This window comes from Pteronotus mesoamericanus, unplaced genomic scaffold (assembly GCF_021234165.1).
Source record: "Pteronotus mesoamericanus isolate MK-2021 breed Mesoamerican mustached bat unplaced genomic scaffold, CSHL_Meso_final contig_74, whole genome shotgun sequence".
Taxonomy (NCBI): domain Eukaryota; kingdom Metazoa; phylum Chordata; class Mammalia; order Chiroptera; family Mormoopidae; genus Pteronotus; species Pteronotus mesoamericanus.
The window spans coordinates 25,868,087-25,890,163 of record NW_026555247.1 but is presented as its reverse complement, the minus strand read 5'-3'; the positions used below and the strand labels follow the sequence as shown (position 1 = coordinate 25,890,163).

Sequence of the window (22,077 nt, the reverse complement as noted above, 5' to 3'; positions counted from 1 at the left end):
ATACCTTCTGAAGTTTAATTTCAGATTCATAAGATTCTAGAATTTAGTTGATTTTATTGTCATTTTAAAGTACGTGGTGCGATAAGGTTCCAGTAGCTATTTGGTAATTATCTTAAATAAAAGAACGTTTTTAAAAGTTATTTAGTTAGTACACCTTTTGGGGGGGGGGAGAAAAGTTCAAAAATTATCTTCCAGTTTTTTTGGCTTTTTCTGACTTTTGCAGTTTGGGAGATGAAAGATAGACCTCTGTAGCATAAAAGCTAGAGAATTTGTAAAATACCTCAAGGTACTGGAAGTGTCCGAAAATACATTTAAAAAAAATAAACTGTTTAGTATCACAGTCACTATAGCCCCAAAGCATGGCATGAGATGCTTCTGCTTCCCACTGGCTGTGCAAGAGGCCCTTGTAGTACTGGAGCCAAGGATGGAGGCATGCTGCCTAGCTACTGGAAGACGGCACTTTTCACCACTGTCCTTTGAAATGTTGATTGAGTTAAGCTCATACATCAGCAGTGTGTACATCTGGAATTCAATCATTTGATTTTATTTTCAAAAGTTGTTTTGAAATTTTTTTTCTCTTCCTTGAAATTTTGAGGATCTTATAGTATATAAGAAATGAAATTGAGTTGCAGTAATTAGCTTTTTTGACTCCAATTTTTAAAAGTAAAACTTAGGACCTGAGAGACACCTTGGCAGTCACAAGTTCCATTGCAGACTGCCTTTAAGGTCCTCTTTTTTCCTTCTCCCACAGATGAGAAGTTAAAATGAAGTAGCGGCAGGGGAAACAGGGAGAATTATCTCTGGACTTCCCAGGTTCTGGAAGGATTTGGGGAAGAAAAATTTTGAGTTCTTTCTGGTCTGTGTCTTTCAGGTGTACTGATTAAAAAAACAAAACAAAAAACTAGATAAAACAGATTTTTCATATTCATACTATTTTAAGAATTTGGTGCTTTCATGTATCTTTAGTCCTCATAGAAATTTCTTAAAGACTTTTAAGGCGGTATGCTCTATTAGAATGTGTTCAAAATCAACTTCCTTGTCCTTTGTACTGATAATAGAACAATAATTTCTATAAAACTGAATATGTAAGTATCTCAAACAAATAATTTGGAAATCTTAACTGTGGATATATGTCTGTTTTAACTGAAAATTTTCCTGTATTAAAAATACCGGTTGACATTTGTGTTTAGATGGTTAAAAAAAAAACTGAATTATAAAATGAAGCATTATTAGTCAGGCTAATGGCATAGGTTTTAAATCTCTTCTGAGTACAGGAAATTGGAAAGGGCGTTATAGGTATGACTTCATTAAGCTAGAGAGCATTGGTGTTCACATTTTAAAAACATAATCATAACTTATCTGGAGTCACATGTTCCATTTTACTGGCTTCCTTCATATAGAAAATATAGAAACCTGCACTAAATGCCGAGAAAAAGTGAAGCAATGTATATTTTCTGGGTGAAGGAAGTATTCTGTACATTTTTCATGTTTTACATCATGGTATTTTGAATAACCATGCTTCCATGTTCACATCAATTTTTTGTTTTTCAATTTATGCACAGCACTTGCTCTGAAATTTGGGGACTGAGTACACCAAATACGATAGATCAGTGGGATACAACAGGCCTTTACAGCTTCTCTGAACAAACCAGGTGAATATTCTGCCCTCTGTCGAATCCTAGCAGTCTTGTGGGAGGGTGGGGGTGTTTTGGAAGACCTATAGTGTGGGTTGCTTAGTATAATTTTGCCTAGGATGTTACCTTAATGTAAAATAAGGCATGGCATTTAAAATACCTGCTTGCCAGTATTAAAAGTATATTAAATGTTTCAGTGGAAATTTTGATCAATGAAATTCTGATTTCGAATCTTTAAATTATTGCATCCCCTAAAGAATAGGAACTTTGATAATTATATTCTCATTTTAGTTTGAGATCTGTTGTTGGCCTAATTTTTCAATAGATACATAACCAGGTTTTGCTAAATTTCTTGCTGTCATCCGAATCTCATCTGTATACTAATAAAAACATAGTTGATTACTGACACGGTTAACACGAGGCTAACTCGTTTTTTATGTTTTTTTTTAAATCACCTCATTCTCTTTTTGAGCATATTGATATTTGTCCATTTCATCTTATCATGTCCATCACCATCTGCATTTATGTGTGAGCTATAGAAATATTCCTCAGTACTCAACACAATCACAGCTGGGCAATGAGTTACATTAGTTTAAGTAATAAGTTTTATATCATTGTTGGTATTTATCATTCTTCACAGTAGTTCCTTTTTTGATAATTTAGTCACCTACAGAATTAATGGCCCTAAAAGAATCCCTGAATAAGAGTTTGATTTACCAAAGATAAACGTTGACAGTTTTTCAAGTGCAACTATATGATACTCTTAAGAATATTTTTTCCCAAATGGTTAACCATTCACTGACACTTGAGTCATTTGTGTGGCATGTTTTTAAGAAACATCTGCTAGAGCTGCTGTTTACTTTTATGTCAGATCCATTAAATAGTACGTTTTTCTTCCTTGTACTCACTAAAACTAACTAAATGTCTATCATTCCTTTCTTTATGCTTTTATGTAACTAATTTAGTCCAGTTGACTATTCCTGCTTTTTTAAAAACTCCCACCTTTCTTTTCCCCTTGCTTCCTCCCAATAGGTCTCTTGATGGTCGTCTTCAGGTATCTCACCGGAAAGGGCTGCCACACGTTATATATTGCCGATTATGGCGCTGGCCTGATCTTCACAGTCATCATGAACTCAAAGCAATTGAAAACTGCGAATATGCTTTTAATCTTAAAAAGGATGAAGTATGTGTAAACCCTTACCACTACCAGAGAGTTGAGACACCAGGTGGGAAACGATTTTTTTTTTTTTTTTTAAGTTAGTACTTGAACTTAAGTGTATTGGGTACTCTTGTACCTAATTGACCCAAGAAAATTTTGGTGTAAAATTCTAATTACCTTAAATTCAGTATATTACTTGATAGCCATTAAAAATACTTTTTTAATTTTTAAAATATTTTATGGAAAGTGTATCTTAGTGGGAAAGATAATTTCTGGGATAGCATACTATTTCACCTTAAAGTACCTATACAGGAAATTCTGATTCCACAAATTCAGTCTCCTTAGATGTAAACTGAAAAATCTGTTTACCTGTCTGCTACATTAACTCTTTTCACTCAGTTTGCTCTCTGAGTGTTTTTATTTTTTTAAAGTAGTTTGATGACATCATTCCTATATAAGCAGTTCAGTAAAACTTATAGAAAGACTTTGTTTATTTGTTTCTATACTTGAAATTTTTCAGGACTGTAGCTATATCTATAGAAAATACCCTACATATGATTTTGCAAATCTTTTCCCAGCCTTTCCAATGGGGGTTTTCGACCTTTTATGGGACTGTAGTACCAGGATCACCTTGTGCTCAAAAGTACAAGATAAATTGGATCTTCAAATTTTATATTGTGAACTATATAGTAAGTTAAAATTATAATAAGATTTGTCAGTTTCTTAATAACTAGTATAATACCAAATAGGGAGGCCCTAAATTAAAAAATTAAAGCAGGCTATTTTTTTCCTTTTTTTGTGAAAACTTTTAATAAAGATCCTGGCCCCCACCCATTGCTTCTTGCCATTAACTTGGATTTTTCCCCCCCTTTTTAGTTCTGCCTCCTGTATTAGTGCCACGGCACACTGAGATCCTAACGGAACTACCACCTTTGGATGATTATACCCACTCCATTCCAGAAAACACTAATTTCCCAGCGGGAATTGAACCACAGAGTAATTATATCCCAGGTATTTTTGCCTTCTGAATCTCCTAAAAATTGAGATAGGTACAAATTTTGTTCATAAACTAAAATTTAAGTATTAGTAAACTGTGGCTTCACCTTTTAAAAAATGCTTTTGGATTTTAAATAGAAAAGTATGATCTGTTGGGTGATTATTTTGTGAAATGTATAAACCTAGTACTTGAAACACTTTTGTCTGGAGAAAAGTTTTACTTCATATTTCATTTTCTTTTGCAGTGGCTTTTATCAAAGTACTCTGAGAAGCAGAAAAGAAAAGATCTTAGTAAGTTTGTCTTAGTTGTTGAAGCTAAGAGAGATGTAGAATATAAGCAAAATAAATGATACAGGAAAAGACTATTCCTGAAGCAAATGTAATTAAAAATTGACCAGATAATTACTTCCATAGATAATGTTTAATAAAAACGTAACATTTCTATAGGAGATAAGTATTTTAGTTCTTCAGCTCTAGCAATACCTATGTTGAAAATCAGAAAACCTCTATTTTAGTTCTTTTTTATCTGGGACTCAGTAACTCCTGCTCTAATTATTGTATTATGTGATCCAGCAACATATTCTATGATATGGTAGCCTACCTACTCTTAATTTTCACTATTTTTTAGGAAAACAACTAATGTTTTCTTACCTTTCTGTCCTCGCCTCACCCTTTTTTAAAACAGGACCTGAAGGTATAATATTGGAATGAGGATTAAGCTATACTTTGGATTTTTTTGTGTTAATTTTTTTTCTCCTTTTGTAATAGTCCTCTATCCCACTCTTACATAACTGAAAGTATTTAAGAAACTTAGAGTTTTAAGTGCGTAAAAAACATTAATGTGTCTCATCATGGAAATAGTGCCTGTTCATTGAAAACAATTTTTTAAACATAAGGATTTTTCAAAATATCTAATCTTAAAGTTAGAAAGTGTCTTCTAATTGCTTTAACGTTCATTTTCTTTGATTACTTGCTTTAATGTTCATTTTCTTTGATTACTATTTTATTCCAAAAGAGGAATTTAAGACTGCTTTTTTGTTGCTAGGAAACAAACTTTTTGAGAAGGTAGGAAGTAGTGCTCGGAGTGGAATGCAATGTGGGGGCGAGGATGGGAGGGGAGAACAGGGCTGACACCTTCCCTAGGGGGAGGGTTGGGGCATGAGGAGGGGGAGGCACTTAAATCTTCGAAGTGGGGCTGACTTAGCAATACTAGGAAACTGAGGGGTAAGGAAACACACATTCTTAAAAGATCATCTACTCAGCAATTATTTGGAAGGATGTTAATCAAAATGCTTAGTGGCTTTCGCTTGTGGAGATGTATGAACTTGTTTTTCCTTTATTTTTTTTAGATTTGGGTATTTTACAAAGTAGAAAATCAAAAGTGGATTGTACCTATTTGCATTTCTGGACAAATGGGGTTTATCTGGCTCTGACTGACAACAAAACCTCAGGGCTTACTTTTTATTCCACTTCAGAAGAAATTTTAATATTTTCTCCAAAATGCTAATAGTTTAATTATTAGTTTATAGATACATGATGAGAAAAATAAAATAAGATAAAGTACATCAAAATTTATTATTTCTTCCTACTTAGAACTTTGAGACATGGGTGGTTAGACTGGCAAAAGCTTAGCTCTGTTTGATTGCATCAGCTTTAACCTTTGAAATACTGATATATTTACACTTACTTTATTATTTTTTATTGTTTGAACATAGGAAGAAAGGTACTTTATTTTATTCATAGAACTTTAGTATTAAAAATTTTGGGGTACTGACACTTAAATGAAAAGGTTGATATTAAGAAGTTAAAATTTGTATTTAGCTTGTTGAAAGGAGATTGTATAGGGTTAATGAAGAAAACTTTTAACTCACATACTTTCTGTCCTCCTTTTGGTAATTACAAAATTCTTTTTATGTGTTTGCATTTGAATTGCTTAAAACTGTCCAGCAATGTAAATATTAAACTGTTGATAATTATTTAAACTTATTTTTTGCTCTTGAAATTATAATTGATAGAATTGTATAAATGTTTTTATTTTCATGAAGCTCATTCAGGTATTCAGAGGCCTCCTAAATAAATATTTTGTTCATAAAACATGTTGGAAATAACACACTAGAATCTTACTTATTTTCAGGAGGTATTTTACCTCAGTTTTGTGCAGTACTTTGTATTTGAATTTAATTTTCTGCTTTAATACGCAGGACTTAATGGTTAGAAATTTCTGGGGAAGTACACTTTTTGGGTAGAATTCAAGCTAGACCAATCCTAAACTATATTGCCATATTTTGCCTTGTAAAATTTAGTGAAAGGTGTAAGCCTGTATTGCTTTGTAATCGGAACTGTTCATGTATGGATTGGGGGCAGGGGGTCCTATAATCATCTAGGTACTCATCCATGTGGCCATTAGTATACCAAAAAAAAAAACACCCCAAAACATTGTAGGTACTCATGTCTTCGAAGCATAATGATCCAGAACTGAGACATCTTTGAAGTTATATTTTTGGCTCTTGCCCCAGAAAATATACATATGAGAATGAGCCAGATATGTAAATAATAGCTAGGAAAATATGCCCAGAGAGCTCAATTGTATTTCAAGTAGGCTTTAAGGATTTACCTCCAAGATTTGGAGCAGAACCTGAATCCTAAGCTCTTAGTATCCAATACTGCTTTTTATAATGATGTTATATAACATTTATATTTGTTATTTGGAGCAATTCGTTGGGTTTTTTTGGTAGCTGGAAGAAAAGGTGAGATTAAATTGTAACTGTACTTGATTTATTCTGAACTTCTGTAGAAACGCCACCCCCTGGATACATCAGTGAAGATGGAGAAACAAGTGATCAACAGTTGAACCAAAGTATGGATACAGGTAAAAAATACCTTTCAAAATCTCTCAGTAATTAGATAAACGTTTTTGCTTTGTTTGAAACTCACACGAGTTATTGGTGACTCTTAAATTTAGGGAAGCTGGGGCACATCAGAAAATCTTTTACTTTGATTTAATTATATTTGAACAATCGATGGGCCCTGTTGTCCATGAAAAATTAACATATGCTGCTCAGCAAAATAATCGGTAGAATTTTCTCTTGGTAGAGTAAACGAAAATTGAGGACACTCAGATACTTTTCTTTTTTAGTATTCTATGCGTCTGTTGAAAAGTTTTAGTTATCCTATGAATAAATGTCCTTGTGATGAAAGACCGTAATTAACCCAATCACAGATTTTCAGAGGAATTGGGAGGTAAGGGATGGAGCTTAGCTTTTCAGTGCTCCTTTAATGTAAGAACAAATTCTGAATTATAGTAAATTGTTTATCAAACCTCCCCAAAAAATATTTGTACCTGACCTAATTCCATTAATTTCTAATATTTGGGTATTGACTCCAAACACAATGGAGAAAAGTTTTAACATATAATAAATATTGCACACATTAAAGCTTTAGGACAGTTGTTATATAATAATGTATAATCCACCAGAACTGATAGGTTGCTGGTGAAATAGCTGTGATGTCATTGGTAATTGTCTGTTTTGATCCATTACAACCTGTCAATATCTTAAGAGTTGGACACCTTAATATTACATACAACTTGACAAATTATATCATCACTGTTCTGTAGTTTATATTAAAGCTTTCTGCAGTTACAATAATCTAAGTTATTTTTAAATGAATTAACATTGGAAGTGGGCAGGCTTTGAGAATAATTCTGTTGTTTACATCCTTCCATTATTTAGACTTCCAGGCAAGAAAGCTTCTGCTATAGCTTATCATAGCTGTTCAGAGCAGTAGATGACCAAGAAATATAGATGATCCAATGATTTTTGGAAATAACATTGTATATCTTAATGCAAATGATATTTGGCTTTCCAAATATATCTTTCTTACATATCTGTATATTGAAGAACTGTATCCCTGAATCAACCATGTTTTTGTTTGCCCCATGATGGACAACTGCTATTATACATTTAAAAGTGAATACTACCCCTGGTTGAGTGGCCCAGTTGGTTGGAGCATCATCGTGGATAGCAAAAGGTTCCTGAGACAATTCCTGATCAGGGCACATACCTAGGTTGCAGGTTCGATCCCCAGTCTGGTGCATGTGGGAGGCAACTCATCAGTGTTTCTCTCTCAAATAAATAAGTGTGTCCTCAGATGAGGATTAAAAATAAATGAATAACAGTGAATGCCATGAAAAGATGCTCAGCATCATTAGGCATCAGGGAAATGCAAATAAAAACCAGTGACATACCACTTTGCACCTGCTGGAATGGTTATAATAAAAAAAGACAGACAATAACAAGTGTTGATAAGGATATGGAGAAGTTAGAGTCTTCATATGCTGCTGGTGGGCATATAAAGTGGTTCAGGTTCTTTGGAAACTTAAAATACAGAAAAACGACCCAGCATTTTCACTCTTAGATACATGCCCAAGAAAATTGAAAACTAAATTTATACACTTGTATAAACTTGTATACAAATGTTCATGTAAAAGTGGAAACAACCCAATTATACATTAAATGATGAATTGATAAATCAGCTATGTCCATGCATTGGAATATTATTCAGTCATATAAAGGAATGAAGTACTGATCCATGGTTACAACATGGGTGAACCTTGAAAGTGTTAAGTGAAAGAAGCCAGAAACAAAGGCCACAAGGATTCCAGTTAATGCACAGATGCCTATTTTATAATGTAGCTGAAACATGGCAAGAGCAATAAGATAAATACACATAAGAACACATAATACACATAAATACACATAAGATAAAAGGACATAAGAAATTAATTTTCTTATGGAAGACTTTCCTATCTTCTAAAAATTATTACCCATTCTCTATTTTTAATATATCTGTTTTACCTGGGGGTTCACATTGCACTTATGTTCCTGGCATTTCATGTTACGGTTCTCATGGTTTGGGTAGCAGAGGGGCAGAGTAGTCCTATATCCGCAGGTAATATGTTGCAAGACCCCAGTGGATACCTGAAATTGTGCATGGTACAGAACCCTGTATGTACCATTTTTCTACATACCTGTGACAAAGTTTAATTTGGAAATTAGGCCCAGTAAGAACTTACCAACAATAATTATAAAATGGAGCATTTAATACAGTATGCTGTAGTAAAATTTATGTGAATGTGATCTCTCTCTAGAATATCTTACTGTACTCACCTTTTCACTTAAAGGAAGCGCTTTCCAGCTTCTCTGGCATATCTGAATTTCCAGCGTAGCTATTCTTGTGGTTAAGGCCATTTTGAACACCAGCACAGCAAAACCACAGCACTCCATATGATAACCTAGACAGCTAGTAAGTGACTAATTAATGGGCAGGTAGTGTATACAGTGTGGGTATGCCGGACAGAGGGATGATTTATATCTATGGGTAAATGAAACTGCAGAAAGTGAAACCATGAATGAGGGGAATATTTCACATACATATTTACTATTTCTGCTCCTCATTCCTTTGCTGTAGACCTTTGTCCAGTTGTGGTAGCACCATTTGTTGAAGACTTTTCTTTCTCTGTTGATTTACCTTGGCTTCTTTATTGAAAATCAAGTGATAATTATACATGGGTCTAACTTACAGTCTAAATTTTTTATCTGATAATCCCAGTATTTGATTCATATGTAGATCTGCTTCTGTTGATGATTGTCTCTTGATTATTGGTCAGTTTTTTTGTACTTCTATGCATTCTTATGTTTTGTTTATTTTTTGTTAAAGTCGGATGCTGGGTATCGTATATAAGGTAATTCTAGAGAGTAACACGGAACTTGTATACAAAGATTTCTTTAGATGTTTTAGCTACAAGTAACAGAAACTGCTGATTCAAACTAGCTAAATAGGGTATTTTTTACCTCTCATAACAGGAAGGAAGCTCCAGACTTCAGTAGAAGCATGCATGTATGAATAAATAGTAGGTTAATTATCAGTTGACCTGCATGCATTTTAGAAAATGTTTCTAAAAATTTCAGTTAGCTAATGAATTACTAGCTTAATTAACTTTTTAAAAAATTTATGGTTATAACGAACCTTTGTTTTTGTAATCTGTAATTGTTTTTATCACATCTGACTGAACTATTAGTCTAAATTAATGAACTGTAACTACTGGTCATTTTTGATAAGTATTTAAAAGAAGAGTAAACGGTTAAAAATGAAAAATTGGGCAGTTTCCTCCATGTCTAATAGTGGCTTTGTTTATTTTATAACAGCTTCAGGAAACAGCAGTGAGTTTTAGTTCATTGTTCTAAATATATTTTGACCTTTCTTACTTGTACCTATTGGGACTTGCCAACAGATTTTTCAAAATGAGGAACAACAACAGAAAAAGGACATAAGAAATTAATTTTCTTATGGAAGACTTTCCTGTCTTCTAAAAATTAATTATTACCCATTCTCTATTTTTAATATCTCTGTTTTACCTGGGGGTTCCCATTGCACTTACGTTCCTGGCATTTCATGTTCCGGTTCTCATGGTGTGGGGAGCAGAGGGGCTCGAGGGGGTCTGACCTGCCCTACTCTGCATTGACACCATTGCTATGTATGTGAGGCCTGAGCGCTGTAGGCCATGCTCTTTTAGATCACTTTTCCAAAAGATACTGAGAATGACGATCAGAAAACAAAATGTATAATTATATATGATTATTTAACAAATTAACAAAAATTTGTTTAATTTAGTTGCATGGAATTGAGTGGTCTCCTTTTTTTTCTTCTGTGTCTGTGGTTGTACCTTCTTTTTCTTTGTGAATCTGTGTCCCCTCCCCATATTTTCTTGCTTAGTTTTAGCCTGTTTACCTAAAACTGGAAGACATGAGTAATTTTCTAAGAAAATATAACTTACAAAACTGACTCCAGAAAATAGAGCTATCTTAAGTCAATTTTCATGGAAGAAGTAGAGAAACATCTTACAATAAGCCCTAGAAAATTTTTAACTGCAAACCATTTCACACAGGAATTCCACCAAACTGTAAGGAATGTATTAACATGCTATTTAAACTGTTACAGAGCATAGGAAAGTCATATAGCTTCTATATGGTTGAGGTTGTCTTTATGAAGTAGCATAACATTGTACTCGCAGTGTAAATCTACAGACTAGTATTGGTTGAGAATATTGATGCGAAAAACCTAAGTAAGCAATGTTACCTCTCTCATCCTCAAAACCAGCATTACACTTAGTATGAAAAAACTAGAAGTATTCCCTTAAAGTTAAGAGTAAGACAGGAATATACACTGTTACCACTGTTTTATCAAAGTGTGACACACCCCAAAATGATTGGTAAATATCACATAAAAGGTGTTTTTATTATTACTTAATCAGAACTAGGATTAAGAGTCATAAAACAGATAACCAAATATTTGAAACTCATACCATGAAAGGACTCCTACCTGTAATACATAAAGAGCCCTCTGTTGATCAGTGAGAAGTGTTTAACACCACAGTAGAAAAATGAACAAAAAGAACAGAGTATTCACAGAAAGGAAATGCATTCTAAACAAGTATGAAGCTGCTCAATGTCATTTATAAGAGGAACACAGATTAAAACTATACTTGTTAAGACCATGCACTCGCCTGTTAATAACACATGAGCACCCCCTCACCATTCGTTGTTGAGAATGCGAACCAGTACAGGCTCTAGAGATGACAGTTTTGGCAAAAGTCTATCAAAATTACAAAATCACAGTACTTTAACCTGGCAGTTTCTCTTTTAAGAGCCTATCCTTCAGATATGACTAAAAGTATGCAAATATCCAAGATTAGTCATTGCAATCTTGGTTCTTAAGGAAAAGATTGAAAATAGCCTGCATATTACTTATCTATATGGGATCATATATACTGTAATATAATGTTATGCGGCTAATCATATGGATAAGTAATTAATAAGGAAACTTATCAACACCTCTGGTAGAATAACTCATGTAAAAGCAAAGTTCAGAATTGTGTTACCATTTGTATATAAAAAGCAGGGCACACAGAACATACTTGCTTATATGGTTCATAGAGTATTTCTGGAAAGATATATTGGATGCATTTGGGAAGGGTAACTCTGACTAGAAGCCAGGACTGTTTTATATTCTTTTTTACCTTTTATATATTGAAGCCTCTGAAGTTATTCTCACATAAAGCAGCTGTATTTTTTTTAAATTCTTGGGATGTAAATTATGTATGTGTTACTTATGATAATTAGTTACAACCAGTTTTATTATTACTTGGTCATAAGTTCTGGAAATACTTTCACATCTATTTTTAAATTGATTCCTTTTATTTTAGGATCTCCAGCTGAACTATCTCCTACTACTCTTTCCCCTGTTAATCATAGTTTGGGTAAGTTGCAAACTCTTTTCCATCACTGTTTTTATACTGTATCACTTAAATATTTTCTCTGGTCATTATTTTATCTATACATGAGAAAGGGAACTCAATAAATAACCAAGTAATGGTTCAAATGAGTGTTTTTAAAAAAAATGATAATGGTAACATGCCTCAATATTACTCAGCCTATTTTCTACTGGGACATAGTATAAGAAACTAATAATCTGTTTATTCATAGAAATCATATTCTTTATTCATGGTAAATTTTATGACCAATTATGACGATTTTTGTGGGTATGTTTTTTAATGATATATTTTATAATAGCAGTTACTAATATGAGGTGTGTGTGTGTGTATATATATATATATATATATATAGTTACATATAAATGTGTTATGTATGTATTTATGTGTATATATATATGTGTTATGTGATTTGGAATGCTGTGTGTATATAAGAGCTAATGTGTGTATGTTTATAAACATTCTGTAGTTGATTTTTGGCCTTTATTTTACTTTGTTCTTTCACAGTTTCTCTTCAGGTGACACATTTGGAATTTATTCTGCATAATGGTCAATGTTTTTAAATGATATTCCTTGTAATGGATTATAATCAAAATTGCAGAAGTTATATACATGTGATCCTAGTTTTCCCAGGAAATATGTAGATTCTTTCGATTCCATATTCTCTCTCCACTTGCACACTCTTTGTATTTATTACTTTGTTTCTTATCTATGTGGGGGTTTTATATGGGTATAACCAGGGTAACCCCTGAGAATCTGACGTTAAAATTGACAAATATCAAAAGTGTCATTTTTGTATTGTATTATAACAGTTTTTTCCCCTGTGGCTATTGACTCAATAATTTTTGCTCCAGCTTTATTCCACTTTATGCTACCAAAAATTAGCTTTATTATGCAAATTGATTTACTTTATCTATGGTGGCTTTCTATTTGAATAGGAACTAGTGTAAAACTACTAGGAGAACAACTGAAACCCCATAAAGTCTTTTAAAAACAAAGAAAAAGCTTTGAAGATTGGATGACTTAATGAGATGGGGGAAATTGAAAAATTTGACAATCTGGTATGATCTATGGAAACTGGAGTTCGCGATATAGATATTAGGTCTACTTCCTGAGCTCTTGCCAGGATAGGCTGGCATAGAGCATGTAAGAGATGATCATATTCATCTCTTCTTGGCTTGAACTGTTGACACAACATTTCTTGCTCTTATGGGTTTGGTTTTTCCCCCCAGATTTGCAGCCAGTTACTTACTCAGAACCTGCATTTTGGTGTTCAATAGCCTATTATGAATTAAACCAGAGGGTTGGAGAGACCTTCCATGCATCACAGCCCTCGCTCACTGTAGACGGCTTCACAGATCCATCAAATTCAGAAAGGTTCTGCTTAGGTTTACTCTCCAACGTCAACCGAAATGCTACAGTTGAAATGACAAGAAGACATATAGGTATGTTTTCTTTTTCCCTTGTGTGAAAAACCAATGCCATATATTCATAATGTGAGCATTATGTGGTTTACCACATCAAGAGATTGTGTGCAAGAAAGCCTGCCTTCTCTCTCAGTTTAAGTGCACAGCTTCATTTCTTTTGATAGATACTGTTGATCCTTTTATCTGCAAACTCTTCTCTTTGACTTCTGTTTGGCACCCATGATACTGGGAGGTCCTTCAATAAATAGGTGTTAAAATGACTTTACTATGATGAGTCTCCACCAGTCATAAAATTGTCATGTTCAGATTTTAGGGTTATATTTTCAACAAATGATTGATTCTATTTGTTTGTTTACATCTCTTGTTTATTCCCTTCTTCAGTGAGTTCATACATTAAATCTCACTATTAATCTGAAGCAAGATACCTGAAACGAGAGTTACCATTTAATGAAGTTCAAAAAGTAATTCAGAGGATCTCAAAGTATGGTAGTCCCGACAACCTTTAAGCATGTTTGTAAGGTGAAAACTAGTTTCATAATGGTGTTAGGATGCTGTTTACCGTTTCTACTCCCATTCTGTCACATAAACAGTGAAGTATTCAGAGGCTAAATGGCATATGATCTTGCAAGATACTCAGTGTAGACTGGTGAGAATCCACCTCTCTTCTGTTAAGTCAGACATGAAAGAGATTTGCAAAAATACATTGCTACTATTCTCGCTTTTTTTTTTCTTTTTTCTTTTCCTTTTGAGTTTTAAATGAATTAATAAATTTTTTTGAATCTCAGTTTTAATATATAATATGGTAAGTTTCCATAGATGTCATTCACATGAACAAAAACTCTTGGGGTCTTCAGTATTTGTTTTTGACTGAGGTAGAAAAATACTTGGGCACCACTGATATAACTGAATGTAGTTCTCATCACCTTAAAGTAACTTTCTTTACCAATAGTTTTCTTCTGTTTCCATTTAATGAGCCATCACCTCCTATGATAAATAATGCTGGTCACTAAACAGTGAGTGTGATACTGCAAATGTTAAGGATTTAAGAGGTCCATTAGTTGGCTCCATGTGGAATTTCTCAAATCTTGCTTGACTGATAAATTTTACATAATCTTGTTAGCATACCAAGGTGTCTGGTAGGTAAGGAGGCTTCTGCATATCCACCCTACTTTAGCTAACATGGTTGTTTTTTCTGTGTTTTAATTGGGGTTCTGCATAAAAACTTAACAGAAGATTTCCTCTACCATATTCATTTCTGCAGAGTTTTAGATTGCTGTAATTAATTATTGGATCAAAAGAATACAACCTGAAAAAAACCTCTACGTTTTAAACTTACCAGTAATGTTTTCCTGATAATCAAGTACATGGTTATTTTAATGTTTTCATAATGGTCAAGTACATGATTTCTTTTAGAAACAAATATTCCGTAGTCCTAAGAGAACAGGGCACCAGATTTTGTGTTAATGTTAAGTCTGGCTTGTTGGTACTGTTATTACCATATTTTGCCAGTATAATGTATACTTTTTAGCCCAAATTTTTAAGAGGAAAGTAGGGTGTGCATTATACATGGATAGTACTAATTCCCTATCTGTATATATGTTTTTAATTCTTTTATTTATGCTTAGGCGTTAAAAGTAACTCTGGAAAACAATAACAATATTTGTATGCAAAATAATACCCTGGAATATGAGAATTGGTTTTGTTTCTCAATATAAACAAATAAATAAATAATTGGTTGGTTGGTTGAACAAACGAACAATTAAAACGAAATATTTTTTTCCTGAAAATTTGGGCCAAAAGTGTAAGTGCACACTATACACAGAAGTGTATTAGAAACGGTACCATATGTTACGGGGTTTTTTACTATGTAACACACTTACCAGCCTGAAACAACACATGTATTTTTATCTCACAGTTTCTGTGGGTCAAAACTCCAGGATTATTTAGGAGTCTTCTCAGGGTCTCACAGGGCAAAATCATAGTGTCATCTGAGTTACCTTCTCATCTGGAGGTTGAGATCCTCTTCCAGCCATATGATTGTTGCAGACTTTACTTCCTTGAAATTGTATTACTGAAGTCCTTGTTTCCTGCAGACTGTAAGCTAGAGGCTGCTGTTAGCACCTAGAATTCACTTGCATTTCTTGCCAAGTGGCGCGCCCTCCATCTTTGTACGGAGCATTGGAGAGTCTCTTGCGTTGACTCTCTCACTCTTTGAATCACTTTCACCAGATATAGCCCAGTCCCCTTTAAGTGGCTTCACCTGATTAAGTCAGGCCCACCAAAGATAGTCTCCCTTTCTCTCACCTCTTGATTACCTTTTTTCTGTAACTTTAGTGGGACCTTTAAGGAAATACTGTTTATTATAATGAAGGTATATTTCTCTGAGCATTAGTTAATTCCATTAAAATTTACTCAACTTCTTTTACTTAAACTATATAATTTATGATACTTTTCATTTTACTGTCCATGTACTTTTCTATATCGCTTAAATATTTTTGATAAGCATGTATTATTTTTACAAATCAATAAAATCATTGTTAAAAAAATACTTAACAAACTACTCAGTACTATGTTTTAATGTTAGACTTCAAAAAAGCATAGTTGTGGAAAATATCATCTAAATACCTTATATTATTTTAGTATTTCTCCAAGAAGACTATTCCACAGTCATACTGAAATAGTGAATGTTAAAAACTAATCCCATGTATTTTGTTTCAGGAAGAGGAGTACGCTTATATTACATAGGTGGGGAAGTTTTTGCTGAGTGCCTAAGTGATAGTGCAATCTTTGTGCAGAGCCCCAATTGTAATCAGAGATACGGCTGGCACCCTGCAACAGTGTGTAAAATTCCACCAGGTATGGGCACAACAATGTAAATAAACCTTTCATATCAACTTGCTGAGCTTTTCTACTTGCTATTAACTTAAGGGGTCAGGATATGATTTGCATGCTCGTATTCTAATATCTGTAGCTCTTTGAAAATTATTTTCTTACAGTGATACTGTTTTTACACTTATTTTTTCCTTTTTTTTACTTTTTTCAATCACAGGCTGTAATCTGAAGATCTTCAACAACCAGGAATTTGCTGCTCTTCTGGCTCAGTCTGTTAATCAGGGTTTTGAAGCCGTGTATCAGCTAACTAGAATGTGCACCATAAGAATGAGTTTTGTGAAAGGGTGGGGAGCAGAATACCGGTATGAAATATTCAGTTTTTAAATTTCCATATGATTCTTTTTTCCCCCCATTCTTTGCATATTCTGGAGTTCACATGTATTTGTTTTCATTGAGGTCATGGAGTCAGCAGATCTTTATGTGGAATAACAAAAGAAAGTTGAAGACCTAAATTCGAAATATTGCAAATTCCTGCACTGCCTGTGTAGAAGATAGAATTGAGACATGTATAGACAGGCACTGTAACATAGTACCTACAGGTTGCTCAGTACCATAAAAGGTATATTGGAAGGGTTATGTCGTTCATGGAGGGAGAGAGGTTTTCACTGGTGCTCAGTGAAGGCTTCTGGTAAAGAATGCAGAGAGCATGTAGATTCTAAAAGATGCATAGTATTTTAGTAGTCATAGCTATGAGGATGTGGCACATGATGATCCTGGCAAAAGAAATAGCAGTTCGGTCTGCCCAGAGTATAGAAAATACAGAAGAATAAAGCTAAACAAATAAACTAAGACCACTTGCATGTAAGAGTAAGAAGTAGAACTTTATTCAGTAATAGAAGGGGTCCTTATTAGGTGCCAGGAACTGTGCTGTATTTTAAATGCAGTACCTCATGCCTTTCAACATTGTTTAGAATTCTGTTACTGTCCTTTCTTTATAAGGTTGCAGTCTTTGTAAATAAAGTGGTTCAGGTTAATACTTATTTGGAAGTAGGTTTAGAAGAGATTTGGTAATTTGTGCAAGGACACATTATGAGTGGTAGAGACAGGATGTGAGGAAGGCTCTCCTTGACTCTTACCTTCTTCTCTAAAGATAGTGGTAACAATCGCATAATTGAGTTTTACAAAAGCAAATTTGTCATTGGGGGTAAGATAAATTACACAGGTTGGGTTCCATGTCAGAGAAAACAAGGACTTCCTCAGCATATTAAAGAATAGAATCATAAGTAAAATACTTAATCTTTCTCCAACTTACATTGTTTACTCTTTGAATGCCTGCCTCAGAAGGCTTTCGTATAGTATAGTGAGAGTATTCCTGTTTTATTTCTCAACTTGGGCCCTTATTCAGAATTTATTTAATTTCATTTGGACTTGATTTCTGATCTTAAACAAGTAGTGTGAGGTATATGACTTTCGAGATGGTGAGATTTGAGGTCTGCTGGTTGAATACTTTTATAAAAATATATTGTTATCCTAGACCGAGGACTTCTCACAGTTTTATCCATGTTATATTAGTAGAATAATTTATTTTGTGACTTTGCTATAGTTCCCTCTGCTTCCAGGGGTGCCCAGCCTTTTGGTGTCTCTGGGCCACACTGGACAAAGAAGAGTTTTATCTGGCCACACATTAAATACATTGTGACACGTAATCACAAAAAATTCTCATAATGTTTTAAGTAAATTTACAGTTTTGTGTTGGGCCACATTCATAGCCGTCCTGGGCCACATGCAGCCTGCAGGCCACGGGTTGGACACCCCTGCTAACCATTTGCTTTTGGAGATGTGATACCTCTAAAGACTGCTGAGTTCTTTTTTTGCCTTTGTACTTGAATTGACCTGAGTTGGTATTAAAATTAAATTCAGATAGTAGTATCTGATACCAGGTTTTCAGGTCAGACCTTTTTTTCCTTCAAATGATTAGAGTGTAGCAGAACATGATAGAAATTCAGTTGAATTAAATGTGAACTGAATAGTTGAGGGAGAATTCCACATTTACCTTCTATAGGTCTCCTGCTAAGAGCAGTTTTAATTGTTAGAGAGAGAGTGCCCTTCATTTACTGTGGACTCTGCCATTCTTTCACCCAGAGATAATTTAAAATCTGTAATTATGAGAAGCAGTAATATATAGTATGGTTTTATGGGTGTGGAGTCAGGTGCATCTACTTTGGATAATTAAGTTTCCTTGAACATTTATAGATTAAAATAACTTCAGATACTCATGTCTGTGAACTATCCTTTTATCTTTAATGACACTGGAACTGAGGAGGTAGAGTTAATGGTTGGATTTCCAAAACTATCAATATTTTTCCATTTCTTTAATGCCAGCTCAATTCCTAGCATAAAAATGAGGAATATAGTAGAAGGGGGGGGGATATACATGTGTAAAGAATTCATATGTTATTGAGAAATGAGTGAACCAGTACCGGAGTAGCTAAAACAGCTAGTGGGATGGATAATGCCTCAAGTGTAGTTTTGCGCCTAAATAGGTGTAGGGACAGCCTTAAACTTACTTCTACCCTTTGGTGACCTAGATTAAGAATTACTCTTAAAGGTTAAAAAAATATAGTAGTAAAATGATAGGAGTGAAAACAAACTGGGAAATACCCAGAATTCAGCAAATGGCAAAATCAAGAGATTTTGGCAGAATTACTGCCAAAGGCCTGATACAAGGGAGAGATGAAAGGCAGGAACTGTGTGTGAAGAACAAAAGAGAGAGAACTGAGAGGAAGATGAAATAAAGATGAGAAAGGGCCAGTCTTGCCTCTGCCTCATGGATAAATGAGCGAGGCATCTTGTGAAGTGTGCTCGTGCCTAGGATGATACACAGTATCTAAATCAGAACAGGGCAGTGAGTCTGTACAGATCAGATTTGGAACTGTTAGGTTTTGTGTATCATGATTTAGGAATGATCATGTATCAAAATGGCTTAGTGTCTCAGACCCTGAGACAAGGACTCGAGTGCAAAGAGTTTGTTCAGGAAATGTAGGAGACACGGGTGAAGAAGGAGGAAGTAGGGAAGTGAGGTAGGAGAGGGAAGGCAGCCAATATCATTATTAATCCATCAACTGTAGTACATGGGTCACTAGCTTATTCCCTTAGGGAAACTTTGGAAAATGGGAAAGAACAGAGAGAATTATCCCACCCAGAGGGAAAGGAAACTGGGCATTTAAATGCCAGTTCCTGTGTTGTTGCTTGAGGGCTGCTCCTGGGGATGTTAAAATCCTGGCACTCCCAGCCTGCTGCTGCGCACAGGGCTGAGTTTTCAGGCAGATAAATGCAGGTACCTGCAGGTGGAAGATGTCTAGAGAATACTGAAAAATTTGAAGTTTATAATGGGGCACTGACACCCTCTGCTACAAAAAAACCACATCCTTTGAAATCCAGTTTTAAATTAAATTGAGTGTGTGTTGCTTGGAGTTGAAATGTGACAGTGGCCTTTTCTCATGTGCAAGGGGCTGACATGCTGAAGAAGCAAGCAGATTTCCTGACTGACTGTATATTAAATAAAACAGAACTGAAATCAGCGCATAGAAGTGACAGGATGTCATTGAACAATTTGTGATTCCCAGACAGTTGCCCTTTTTGTTGAATTAACGAAGGGTGTTTCTTACTAAAAGTCTCCATGATGTTGCTGAAAGGGATGCTGTTGGCTTTGTCTGGGAAAGTTGAACTACAGCTCTGAACATTCTGTGATAAGCTTGGGTTAGAATTTTGTTTCAATATTCTTTAAATTTGAACGCTGTGCCAATTAGACTTCATTTGGTATTTGAATGTCTTCTATTCTTTGGTTGATAAATAAGTAGGGCAACTAAATATTCCGGTGAACATGGAACAGTCCTGGTTTACGTCTCTTGCCCTGGCATGATTATTAATAGCGACTGCATTCTCTCGTAAAGGTACCCCATTTTAGATGGTAAAAAATAAGATCACGCCACTAACTCGAGGGTAAAAAAAAAAAAGTTTTTTTATAAAACTCTTTAAAAGAAAAAAAGTCATTGGAAATACTTTGTTAGACTTTGAGGATAAAGCAGTTTTCAAAATAATTAGATATCCACACTAAATACTTGTTCAGCAGAATTTAGGTTTCAGTATAGGCAACCTTCTACTTTATCTAAATTCTTAGTGTATCCAGCTAAATATACCCATGTCCTTTTAATTTCATAATTATTTGCTTGTATTCTTTTAAACAGAAGGCAGACGGTAACGAGCACTCCTTGCTGGATTGAACTCCATCTGAATGGACCTCTGCAGTGGTTGGACAAAGTATTAACTCAGATGGGATCCCCTTCAGTGCGTTGCTCCAGCATGTCATAAAGCTTCGTCGCCAATCAAGTCCCATCAAAAGACTTAATGTAACAACTCTTCTGTCATAGTATTTGTGTGTGGTCCCCATGGACTGTTTATATCCAAAAATTCAAACGAAAGAACAGCACTTGAGGTCTCATCAATTAAAGCACCTTGTGGAATCAGTTTCCTATATTCAAATATTAGATGGGAAAATTAGTGTCTAGAAATACCCTCCCATAAAGGAGGAAGAGAAGATTTTAAAGACTTACTGATGGCTTGTTGGGCATAAAATTGAGTGTCCCAAAGGTTTATTAATAACAGTAGTAGTTATGTGTACAGGTAATGTATCATGATACAGTATCACAGTATTGTGCTGTTTATATACATTTTTAGTTTGCATAAATTAGGCGTGTGTGCTGCTTCTTGATTAGGCAAGCCTTTATAAAGTTACAGTACCTAATCTGTTATTCCCACCTCTCCGTTATTTTTGTGTGTCTTTTTTAATATATAATATATATCAAGATTTTCAAATTATCATTTAGAAGCAGAGTTCCCTTGTAGAAAAACTAATTTTTCTGCCTTTTACCAAAAATAAACTCTTGGGGGAAGAAAAGTGGATTAACTTTTGAAATCCTTGACCTTAATGTGTTCGGTGGGTCTTAAACATTTATTCTTGTTGATTTGTTTGTTTACTGCTCAATATTACATAAGGAAGACTTGCAGAAAAGCTTTCCAGACCTCACCTCCATTCCTGCTTCTGTCCTGATACCAAAACAGCATAGCATGACATCACCGCCAGCCGTGGCTGCACGGCCGCTGCCAGCACCAGTCACTTCTGGGCGGCAGTCAGAATTCACATGGAGTAAGTTGCTGTGTCTTAACACCACATTTCAACAGATGATACTTGACTTTATGTGACCTAACAGTCTATTGATTTATCCTTACACCTCATTAAAATAATGCACAGGTGGCAGTATAATTATTTTCAGGGATATGCTGCAATTATTTCAGTGTATTTATCCCTTTTTTAAAGCCAATCTATAGATGTAAACACTTTTTTTAAAAGATATTTTAAAATATTTCAAAGCAGACCTAGTGTTCTTTGATTTGAGTTTCACTTGTTTTAGTTAGATTGTTTTTACGAACGGACCTTTTATAAATGTAATTGCTCCTGCAAAATACTGAGAAAAGTGATGCTGAGGTATGATCAGCAGATAAGGACCATCTGTTTTTAAAGTATGTTGTATTCAATTTGTAAAATCTTATTTTACTAAAAGTTTTGAGAGAAGCAGTTTAGCAACTTTTTTTTAGCTTATAATTACCTACGATTTGAGCTGTTCTTAACTAACCTTGGTT

General features: G+C 34.4%; 1 protein-coding gene across 2 annotated transcripts in view; it reads left to right on the top strand.

Annotated features, from left to right (window-relative positions):
* SMAD2 (SMAD family member 2) overlaps positions 1–21,805 on the top strand; it is an 83,315-nt gene extending 61,510 nt beyond the window's left edge. For both annotated transcript variants that reach the window (XM_054583610.1, XM_054583609.1), the window contains 9 exons: positions 1,563–1,652; positions 2,667–2,860; positions 3,670–3,804; positions 6,584–6,658; positions 12,053–12,106; positions 13,351–13,563; positions 16,264–16,401; positions 16,595–16,739; positions 20,625–21,805. In XM_054583610.1, coding sequence (XP_054439585.1) covers positions 1,563–1,652; positions 2,667–2,860; positions 3,670–3,804; positions 6,584–6,658; positions 12,053–12,106; positions 13,351–13,563; positions 16,264–16,401; positions 16,595–16,739; positions 20,625–20,748 — 1,168 coding nt within the window. In that variant the 3' untranslated portion in view covers positions 20,749–21,805. The remainder of the gene's footprint in view (positions 1–1,562; positions 1,653–2,666; positions 2,861–3,669; positions 3,805–6,583; positions 6,659–12,052; positions 12,107–13,350; positions 13,564–16,263; positions 16,402–16,594; positions 16,740–20,624) is intronic.
* The last annotated feature ends 272 nt before the right edge of the window (positions 21,806–22,077 follow it).